The sequence below is a fragment of the Primulina eburnea genome, chromosome 5 (assembly GCF_022965805.1).
Source record: "Primulina eburnea isolate SZY01 chromosome 5, ASM2296580v1, whole genome shotgun sequence".
NCBI classification, from domain to species: Eukaryota; Viridiplantae; Streptophyta; class Magnoliopsida; order Lamiales; family Gesneriaceae; genus Primulina; species Primulina eburnea.
This window is the reverse complement of record NC_133105.1, coordinates 16,988,158-16,999,859: the sequence shown is the minus strand read 5'-3', so window position 1 is coordinate 16,999,859 and position 11,702 is coordinate 16,988,158. Positions and strand designations below refer to the sequence as shown.

Sequence of the window (11,702 nt, the reverse complement as noted above, 5' to 3'; positions counted from 1 at the left end):
TACAGGGGGTATTTATAGATGAGTCAGATAGGTGACTTGCCCGCAAAGTTCGTGTGGTGGCCACGATTCGGGATGGTGGGCCACGTATTAAGTGTTGACCTAGTCATAGAACGTGGGAGGATGGGTTCCGAGATTTCCGGAAGACGTTACGATAAGGGAGAGACTGAGCTTCTTTCCCGGGTGCTTTCCACCCGGGTGCCCCTGAGGTGTTTCTGGGACCGGGAAGCTTTTACCCCGGGTGATGGCTTGCCGAGTAGTTCATCGTGAATTCTTCTGACACTTGAGTGCGTAACTCGCCTGGTATCCGAAGATCGGGGATCCTTCTTTCATACCATCTCTCTGCATGTAGTCGTAATTTGGGATCTTCTCCCCGCTCTCATCTCGCCCGAGTGAAAATATCATCCGGTTCGGGAGCTTTACCCGGGCCCGAGTTCCCTTGGGGGCATCACCACTCCCTCCTAAAAAAGTCGGGCTAGAGTCTATCTCGCTGTCCCGATTAGTAAAAAAGAGTCCACTTCCAATGACAGCAGAGCCTTTTAGAATTTTAAAGATGTGGATATTACCGTCAGTGCTGTCGTAAGCCCTAAAATTCAAACTTATCCGCAAGCTTTCGCGCTTCGAGGACCGTTATGGTATCTCGAGATTTACGCCTGTCTTTTCGCCTGCTTGACCCAACTTCCAATATTCATCCTAGCCGTTCACATCTTCGAGAATCAATGATCAAGATACTCTTCTTCATCTTATATAGATGGCATCCTCCCGATCCTTCCCTCATCACTAGCAGATTACTCCAACAGATATCATGGCCGGTGCCAGCAGTTCGAGAACTCCAGGGGTGACTAAAGCCCTTACGGAGCCCAATCTGGAAGTTCAAAAATCCATTATAGAATATGAAGTGCTTAATAAAGTTCTCGGCTACTGGGAAGAGCTCCAAGGGCTGAAACTTCTTTACGATTCTGGGGAAACCACCACCCCTACCCTGGTATCCAAACTGAAGAAAGTGCGGAAACAACTACACATAGCTGAGTGGGCGGACATCTTCACAGATGGTCATGTCTATCAGTTGATGCTCCGGAAGGAACTGAAGCTTCTGAAGCATATTGTCGACTCTCCCAGCTTTATGCAAGGTTCCACCGCCCCTCTGTCTGCCTGGTTGAAGATACGAATAATTGTCATAGAAGAGAAATACAACGATGTAGTACGGGCCAATGTGTATGGTTGAATAAAAATTTATCTCGGTTCCCCTTTTTCTGTCCCTGCTCGGATACAACACTTTAGGTCCATTAATTGACACACATATAACGGATTGCGTAGAATTGTCTGATGAAATAATTTACTAGAACTCCTGAGTTTAATACCTCCTGGAAATTAACACAAAATGCCAGGGTCTCAAGCTTCCCGGGCCGTGAACGACACGCCGGGGCCTTAAAACTTCCCGGGCTTCACACAATGTCGATTTCCTGAGGTTTCCCGGTCCGTGGTCTGGTGTCATATAAAATTTTGATGTACATTAAAATCCTGCCGAGGTCTGCTTCGTCTTCCGAGGCAATGATGACACTGCAGCCTTTATATTCGCTCACGCCTCTTCGGATACTTGGAACAATTTACGAGGCGCTTCCTGATCAGACACGTATGCTTAAGCCAACGGTTGCGATTAACTTTTCTCCTTCATAAATGCGGAGTCGTTTCGCATGGTCGGAAACTTCCCGGCTTCCTCCGTACTACCTACCATCTGCCTATAAATACGTGGATGAAGGTGAAGTGAGAGCAATCGTTTCAACATGCCGAGTTCAAGCGAATCCACTGTCAGCAGCAGCCCGTATGGCCACTTGCCACCCTCAACGCGTGCTCAGTTAGAGTCGTTGAAGAGGACCATCGAGGAGCTTATTCTGGCGAAGGTCATGTCCACTTGGCATAAGATTCATGATCTTATGCAATCATATCAAGATGGCCTGGCTTTCACCAGGCCACAGAGAGCACTGGCCAGGAGATATAAGCGGATATTCTATGTGACGCACGTGGCCGAGCTAGCCACTGATCAAGTCCTGCTGCAGGCAATGCTGCGGAAGGAATGGAAACAGCTGCGCAAGCTCGCTGCTACCGAGTCCTTCGCCAACCTCCCCTTCCCTGAGCTGCATAGCTGGATGTCAGAGTGGGAGGATCATGTAGGCTCTAGGCTAGCCACTGCAATATTTCACCGATTTTATTAATAATATTTTACTCTGCGCATTTTGCTTGTGTACTTCCCTCAAGTTTATGGATTTTCAAGTAAAAACCGGGGCTTAAAACCTCCCGGGTTTAAACTAACATGCCAGGGCCTTAAAACTTCCCGGGCTTAAGATAATGTGTCGGGGCCTTAAACCTCCCGGGCTTAACATAACATGCCGGGGCCTTAAAACCTCCCGGGCTTAAACTAACATGCCGGGGCCTTAAAACTTCCCGGGCTTAAGATAACTTGCCGGGGCCTTAAACCTCCCGGGCTTAACTAACATGCCGGGGCCTTAAAACTTCCCGGGCTTAAGGTAACTTGCCGGGGCCTTAAAACCTCCCGGGCTTAACATAACGTGCCGGGGCCTTAAACCTCCCGGGCTTAACATAACATGCCGGGGCCTTAAACCTCCCGGGATTAAGATAACTTGCCGGGGCCTTAAAACCTCCCGGGCTTAGCACAACATGCTGGGGCTTTAAACCTCCCGGGCTTAAGATAACTTGCCGGGGCCTTAAACCTCCCGGGCTTAACTAACATGCCGGGGCCTTAAAACTTCCCGGGCTTAAGATAACTTGTCGGGGCCTTAAAACCTCCCGGGCTTAACATAACGTGCCGGGGCCTTAAACCTCCCAGGCTTAACATAACTTGCCGGGGTCTTAAACCTCCCGGGCTTAAGATAACTTGTCGGGGCCTTAAAACCTCCCGAGCCTAAGATCACATGCCGGTTATCTTTTTTGAATGATACGCATGATGCCATGATGATACGTGCCCCCATTTTTCTTTCCAACGGTCGGCAGCGTTCCGTCTTCCGAGGATCCGATAAGTCTGACCCCTTCATGATTACACGTCCTTTCATGTGCCTTGCACAACTTACGAGGTGCATCCCGATCGTCCATACCTATCCACTTCAACGGCTGAGATCCATGATCCGGGGGCGTCTCTCAAAACCAATGTGGACCCTCGGATCATGGCTAGATCGACGGTCTGGATCGCTTCCCTACTCCTATATATATCTCCTTCCCCAACCCTTCATCACTTTCGTCAAATTTAACCAAGCTTCCGCGTCTGCAACTCTGCCAAAATTCCGATCACTCCCTGGCGTTCCTACTACCATTCCTCCTCCAATCCGCGTAAGTTCTTCTTTTCATAATCATGTCTTCTTCCAACACTTCTTCTAAGTCGGATAAGAATCGCAGGGGCTCCTCAGACTTTGAGTCCGATGCCCTGCGCGATAGTTCCCCGATTTCCGTCTCCCCCGTTTCCACCTATCGCCCCCAAAATCCCACTCTTACACCTCCTCCCCTCAAAAAATTCAAAACCTCCCACGGGGCTGGGCCTTCAACCTCCCAGAAGAATAAGAAAAAGGTGGCAACTTCTTCAAAACCTTCGGCCCGGGCTATTCCTTCTCCCGCCCGGGCTGCTGATCCTAGCCCTTTGCCATGGTACTCTACCATGGCAAGTTCCCTCCGAGCTAAATCTGCCGAGGAGATCCGCCTCCTTGGCTCCATCCCCACTACTCATGATATTATCATCCCGGGCCCTAGTAACCGGGCCGACAAGCCGCCGGAGGGGTACCTTACTTTTTTCCGAGATCAGGTGGCCAATGGCCTTAGGTTCCCCCTCCATCCATTCTTCATTGGGATATCCTCCCTTCTGGGTATCCCGCTTAATCAGTTTCATCCTAATGCCATTAGGATGATGACTTGTTTTTTTACACTTATGTCCATGCACCCCGAGATCCCCTCGAGCCTTCCCTCTTCAATTTTTTCTTTATCTGCTATATTGGCGATTATGCCTTTTCCTTCAAAACCCGGTCTCATCAGAAACTTTTCGGAGATATTCCCTCCTCCGTCAAGGACTGGAAACGCCGGTTCTTTTACATCCGTCCTGCCCATCTCCCCGAATGTCCGGTTGGGTTCATTTCTACTCTTCCCAATCAACCGGGTCTTCCCGAAAATTATCGCACACTTGACTCTTACACCCAAAGTGAGGAGGTGGTAGGTGGTAAAGTGTATAACTCCTCTGCCCTCCTTAGTGAAAAGCTACTGGTGGTCTATGGGCTGAGCCCCGGGGCGGGGGATCCCACCGACCGCATTATCAAGGAGTTCGATGCCTCCCGCCCTGGTAGGCTTCCCTGGTTAGCCACTATTGTACTTCCTTTACTTTCTACTCTACCTGTTTCTAATGAGGGGTTTTATTTTCTACAGACGCCGAGATGAAAGAGGCTTTCGCCCAAAAGCTGGCTGAGGAACGGGCAGCTAAGAAGGCTGCCCGGAAGGCCGCTGCTGCTGAAAGAAAGGCCAGGGAGCGCCAGGGGTCTTCATCCCGGGTGACGACTGAAGACCCGGTCGAGGGGGAACTGGCACCCCCAGTGCCTGTTGAAAAGGAGACTCAGGCCCCTGTTGAAGCTGGGCAGGCTGATATTCCTCCGAGCGTTCGGACTGCCGAGGCCGCCGGGCCCCAGGAGCATGGGGTCATTTTGATTGAGGAGGAGGACGAGTCCCCGGACCAGCCCCTCCAGACTATATTCTCGGCTGGAAGCTCAGAGATGGGCTTTCAACTGTTGAAGCGAGTAGCGACTCCTGCCGAAGAGTCCGTCCTTCAGCCTGCGAAGGCAGGAGATCTCATGCTGGAGAGCTTTAACCTCATACTGGCTGTAAGTATTTTCTTCTCCCCCTCTGTTTCTTTGCTCTATTGGCAGGCTTTCTTCCTTATGTACTTTCTGTTTATTTGCAGAGCAGATGGCTAGAGCTGCCTTTGAGAAGATGGGCTCTTTGCAAAAGAGCACAGAGGCAAGGGCCGCCTCCACCCAGGCTCTCCATGATGGTGCCCTGGCACAGTTGGCTCGGATAAAAGCCCTTCATGAGGAGGCCATCCTTGGTCAGAGCACCACGATAAAATGCCTGCAGGCCCAGCTCGAGGAGGCCCGGGCAGAGATCCTTTCGCTGAAAGCTCAACTGGAGAAAACAGAAGCCCGAGCTGAGAAGCTAGATTTAGAAGCCCGGGCTTCCTAGGATGATTTTGTATTGGCCACCGAGAGGATGGGTGAGTTGGAGGTTGCTCTTGCGGCCCGGGAGGCAGATCTTGCAGCTCGAGCTACCCTAGAGGAGGGGTGGCGGGCTTCTTTCCTTGCCACTGCAGAATTCCAGCAGCTAGTGACGAATAAAGCCTTCCCTTATTTCAAGGCGGGCTTTAACAAATGCAGGGGGCAGGTGAAGGAAGCCGGCCTTTTACCCCCAGAGAAAAAAGGCCTGCTTGATTTGGCCCGGGCCGTGAACTCCTTACCAGATGATGGTGCGGAGCTCCTAGATGAAGAAGAATCCGAGGCGGAGGAGGACTCAGAGCCAGAGCCTACCGCTTAGACGTTTAGTACTTTTTTATTTTTCTGGTAGTTGTAATAATTTTTCTCAATCTAATAAAATTTCTTCCGTTTACCCCGGTGTCTTCGTGCTAACTTGTGAATAAGAAAAATTTACTAAGTGTTGGAAGATAACCTGGTTATGATAACATCTGAACGATAACACTTAGGCAACCGAGACTTCGGACCCCCCGATTTGATAATAAATGGAAGGGAAGCCGGGGCATGGTATCACCCGGGCCCTTAACAATAATTTGGAGGGAAGCCGGGGCATGACATCACCCGGGCCCTTAACAATATTTGAAGGGAAGCCGGGGCATGGTATCACCCGGGCCCCTAATAATAATTTGGAGGGAAGCCGAGGCATGACATCACCCGGGCCCTTAACAATAATTTGGAGGGAAGCCGAGGCATGGTATCACCCGGGCCCTTAATAATAATTTGGAGGGAAGCCGGGGCATGGTATCACCCGGGCCCTTAAGAATAATTTGGAGGGAAGCCGGGGCATGACATCACCCAGGCCCTTAACCATAATTTGGAGGGAAGCCGGGGCATGGTATCACCCGGGCCCTTCACAATATTTGAAGGGAAGCCGGGGCATGACATCACCCGAGCCCTTAATATATGCCGGGGTTCGGGACCTACCGAGCTTTAAGAATAATCTTCCCAGGAACTTGATCTTTATTGCCAAATACTAGTAAAAAGATTTACAAAAGCTTCTAAGGAAAATATTTCTTGAGATGAAAAGCATTCCAGGGTCTTTTGAGAGGACGGCCTTGCCCATCTTCAAGATAATAGGTGCCCGAGCTGACTCTGCGCACCACTTTGTAAGGTCCTTCCCATCGGGCATCAAGCTTGCCAAAATCTCCGGCTGGGTTTACTTTCTTGAGGACCATATCTCCAATCTGGAACTCTCGGTGTTGAACCCTCCGGTTATAATCTTTCATCACCCGGCGCCGATAAGCCTCCATCCTGATGGCCGCTCTCTCTCTCCTTTCTTCGATGAGATCAAGTTCACTGGCACGAGAACTATCATTGTCTTTCGGATAGGTGCTCACTCGGGCTGAAGTTTGCCCGATTTCGGCGGGGAGCACTGCTTCCGAGCCATAAACTAGGCTGAATGGTGTTTCCCCGGTATCTGTTCGAGGTGTAGTCCGATATGCCCAAAGAACACTGGGCAGCTCCTCTACCCAATCCTTTCCCACTCCAAATAACCGGGCTCTGAGAGCTTGGACAATGGTGCGGTTGGTCACCTCGGTCTGCCCATTGGCTTGCGGGTAGGCCACCGAGGTAAAAGCCTGAGTAATCTTCATCTCTTTGCACCAAGCTCTGACTTTACTTCCCTGGAATTGCCTGCCATTGTCAGATATAAGCTTCCGGGGAATCCCAAACCTGCAGACAATATTTTTCCATAGAAACTTAAGAACTTCTTCCTCCGTAATCTTGGCCAAGGGCTCGGCTTCCACCCACTTAGAGAAGTAGTCAATCCCTACCAGCAGGAATTTTTTCTGAGCTCGGGCCACAGGAAAAGATCCCACAATATCCAGGCCCCACTGGTCAAAAGGACAAGATGCCCAGATAGGCTTCATAAGGGCAATCGGGTGGTGGTTAATGTTGCTATGCCTTTGGCATCCCTCGCAAGAGCGGACTACCCGGGCAGCATCTTGATGCATGGTTGGCCACCAGAACCCGGCCAGCAAAGCCTTCCTAGCCAGGGAAGTTGCTCCAATATGATCTCCGCAGCAGCCCTCATGGATCTCCCTTAGAACATAAATGGATTCATCACCGGCGATGCACTTGAGAAGGGGGCCCTGGAAAGATCGCCGGTAAAGACGGTCATCAATCACAACAAACCGTGCTGCCCTCCTCTTGATTTGACTGGCCTCCTTGATATCCTCGGGCAGATAGGATTGGGAGATGTAGTCGAGGATGGGGGTGGTCCAGTTATCTTCCCGGGCTTGAGGAGGCCCGGTATCCACCGAAGATACCAGGATAGTGTGATAAGATATGCCCGGCTCCCGGTAATCGGAAAGCGAAGCTGCCATCTTTGCCAAGGCATCTGCTTCATTATTTTCCTCTCGGGGAATTTGCTCTATGCTCCAACTTATGAAATGTGTGGATAACTCTTTGATGATAGCTAGATATTTCACAAACTTCTCCTCCCGAACTTCGTATACTCCTTTTACCTGTTGGGCTACCAGCTGTGAATCCGTGTAAATGATGACCTGGTTAGCTCCAACTTTACTGGCTGCTTTTATCCCGACGATAACAGCCTCGTATTCGGCTTCATTGTTAGAAGCCCGGAAGTCCAACCTAACTGCCAGCCGTATTTTCTCCTCGGTGGGTGATATCAGCCATACTCCCACACCACTGCCGTCTTTACAGGAAGCCCCGTCTGCAAATATCCTCCAAACCTCCCCGGTATCGGGGACAACCATCTCGGTGACAAAATCTGACAAGGCCTGGGCCTTAATGGCCCGCCGAGGCTGGTACTCGATGTCATACTCTCCCAACTCCACTGTCCACTTTACCAACCTTCCCGAGATCTCTGGCTGAGTCATGATTCTCCCGAGAGGGGTATTGGTCAGCACAATGATGGGATGGGACAAGAAGTAGGGGCGAAGTTTTCGTGCTGTGATCACCAGGGCAAGGGCCACCTTCTCTACTTCCGTATATCTGATCTCGGGCCCTTTGAGTGCATGACTCACATAATAGACCGGCCTTTGATCAGTATCCTCTTCTCGGATCAGTACAGAGCTGACAGTGTACTCGGTGGCAGAAAGGTATACCCAAAGCTTCTCCCCGGGTCCGGGCTTCTCCAGGACCGGGAGCCCGGCTAGATGATTATTCAATTCCTCGAAAGCCCTTTCACATTTTTCATCCCAGCCAAATTTTTGGGCCCTCCTCAAAGCCTGAAAGAAAGGGTAGCTCCGGTGCGCAGATCGGGAAATGAAACGTGACAGGGCTGCGATTTTTCCCATGAGTCTCTGCACATCCTTGATTGACTTAGGGGATGTCATTTCAGTGATAGACCTGACTTTCTCCGGGTTAACTTCAATTCCTCTTTCGGTGACCATGAACCCGAGGAACTTTCTCCTCTTAACCCCAAATGTGCATGATACCCCTGGTATGCATCCATGAAACTGACCACATAGCAGAAAGTCCCCCCCGAGGGCATGACAAAATAGCAGAAAGTCCCCCCCGAGGTAATGAAGCTGACATTCTCTTTGTCCTCCCGGGCCAGGGGGATTTGATGATACCCCTGGTATGCATCCATGAAACTTAACAACTCATACCCTGATGTCGAGTCCACTAGCTGATCAATCCGGGACAGGGGGTAGCAGTCCTTTGGGCAAGCTTTATTCAGATCCCTGAAGTCAACACACATTCGCCACTTGCCGGCTGACTTGGGAACCAAGACTACATTGGATAACCAGGTGGAAAACTGTACCTCTCTGATCTGTCCGGCTTTCAATAGCTCTTCCACGTGGCCAGCAATCACCTTGTCCTTTTCGGGACCAAAGTGTCTCTTTCTCTGCTTTACCACCCGGGAGCCCGGGACGATGTTTAACCGGTGTTCCGCCACGTGAGGGGAGACCCCTACCAACTCTGATGAAGACCATGCGAAGATGTCCGCATTCTTCTCTAGGCATTGTAGCAGTTGGGCCCGGGTGGCTGGCTCAAGATCCCGGGCTATTTTCGTAGTCTTCATGGGCTGTCCGGGTAAGACGCCTACTTCCTCCTGCTCATCACCTTCCACCATGTGTACCTGTTGGATAGAATGCACCTCCTCCTTCCCTGACCTTCTGCTTTCTCCATCTCGTCGGGCTCTTTTATTTTCGACCTTGACAGTTTCTGCATAGCACTTGCGGGAGGATGGCTGGTCCCCCCTTACTTCTCCAATTCTGTTCCCCACCGAGAACTTTAGCTTCTGGTGGTAAGCCGAGGCCACGGCCCGAAGGGCGTTCATAGCTGGCCTGCCCAAAATGATATTATAAGAGGTAGGGGCATTTACCACGGTGAAAACCGTCATCACCGTCTTTCTGAGCTCCTCGGCTCCCAGTGTGAGGGGCAGAGTGATTTCCCCTCGAGGATAAATAGTGTGGCCAGCAAATCCGAATAAGGATGTTTCTACTGGCCGCAACTGATAATCCTCCAAATTCATCTGGTCCAGGGCCTCTTGAAAAATAATGTTCACCGAGCTTCCAGAATCGACAAAAACCCGGCGAATATCGTAATTCGCCACTTTTGCCTGCATGACCAAAGCATCGTTGTGTGGGAGGCTGACTCCCTGAAGATCCCGGGGGCCAAAGCTGATAACCGGCCCTTCACTCCTTACTGCATCATCCACTCCAAAACTCTCATGCCGGGAATGTGCTTTCCTGGCCCTGTTGGAGTCTCCATCTGTTGATCCCCCCGAGATCATTTTTATCACCCCAAGGGTCAGTGATCCTCCCCGATCTTTATTCTCTTGGTTCTGAGACGTTTGACCAGTGTTATCCTTCTCCTGCCTGACCGGGCCTTTATCCCCCGGCCGATGCCCCGCCTCTCTATTTACCCACGGTGGTCCCCGGGACTTCTTCTCTGACTGTGCCTGTTCCCCAAGGCCCGACTGGGAAGGGGCCCGCTTCAATCTCCGGCACTCACTCGTGCTGTGAGCACACTCTCCATGATAGGAACACATCTGGGGAGTGTGGGGCAGGCTTGGAGATGACCGGTATAGCTTGGCTCCCCGATCACCGTCGCAAAGATGGACTCCTTCCCCCCGGTGCGGCTTCATGGGGGCGTATCGAGAGAAACGCCCGAGATTATTTCCCCGGGCGTTGTCATCATTTTTCCCAACTCGGTCACTTCTTTCTCTGCGGGTGGACTCCCTTTTCTGCCGCTGTGCTTCCTCCATGTTTATGTATTTTTCTGCTCGGGACAACAGATCTTCAAAATTCTCGGGCTGCTTCTTCACCAGGGACATGAAAAAATCTCCTTCCCTGAGTCCTTGCGTGAACGCTGTAGTTTTGGTCTCAGGAGCACAAGCCGGCACATCCAGGGATGCTTTATTGAACCGGCGAATGTACGCCCGAAGAGACTCATCACCTGATTGCTTTACTTCGAACAGGCTTAAAGCAGTCTTCTTGTACCTCTTGCTGCTGCTAAAGTGGTGCAAGAAGGTGTCTTTGAAACCTGCAAAAGATTGTATGCTCCGGGGCTCCAACTTCTCGAACCACCTCTGGGCAGAGTCCACCAGGGTGGTGAGGAATACCTTGCACTTGATTTTGTCAGAATAGCAATGTAACATGGCCGTATTTTCAAACCGGGTGAGATGTTCATCAGGGTCTGAGTTCCCATCATACTCCCGGATTTTGGTGGCTTTGAAATGAGCAGTGAGAGGCTCACTTACAATCTCCAGGGAGAAAGGGCATCCCTGGGAACCAGCCGGGGTTGAAATATGAGATGACCCGGCTTTGGCTTCCAACTCCTTCACTTTCTTCTTCAAATCTTCCAGCTCCTGGGCCATAGTGAGGGTAGGAGCTTTGGAAAACGCCTGGGAATTCTCCTCTCTGTCTCTCTCTTTCTCGGGAGGAGATTCTCCCATTGCCTCATTTTCTTTTGACTTGCTGGGTTCAGGTAGGGCCCTTTCGGCGAGGGCTTTTTGGACCGCAGCAGCTCTTAACTGAGCCAACTCCTCTGGGAGGTGACTGAGCGGTGTATCTTCTTGACCTCCTTCAGGATTGTGAGGACCAGAGTGGTTCCCGGTAGTTTTACGAGTGGTAACCATATCTACGTCTTTAGATAAGAGTTCCCACAGACGGCGCCAATGATGTCGACCGAGCAAATTGGGTAGTAGCCGGGTGTGGAATCTGCCAAGTCGGGTGTTTGGATATATGTGCGATTCGAATGCTCTATTGCGAGTTGCTGATGGTCTGGGAAGGTTGAGTTCCCTGTCGCCTGAGGACTAATGCCCGGGATAACCTGAGTATTAATCCTGGAATCACAGAACGTTAGGGGGGCGCCGGAAGTTGTTCCGGCGTATCCACTCCGATGCTCAAGTCAGTGATGCACGCAAAGGAAAACTTAGAGAGAAAATAAGAATATTTGTGAGTGCTTGTGAGTATCCAGAGAAGAGTTACCTCCTTGTGT

General features: G+C 51.0%; 1 protein-coding gene across 1 annotated transcript; it reads right to left on the bottom strand.

Moving 5' to 3' along the window:
* Positions 1-8,583: 8,583 nt before the first annotated feature.
* LOC140831407 (uncharacterized) lies at positions 8,584-11,340 on the bottom strand. The gene has a single exon (XM_073195161.1). It carries the CDS (start codon positions 11,338-11,340, stop codon positions 8,584-8,586), a length of 2,757 nt encoding a protein of 918 aa, XP_073051262.1.
* Between the last annotated feature and the right edge of the window lie 362 nt (positions 11,341-11,702).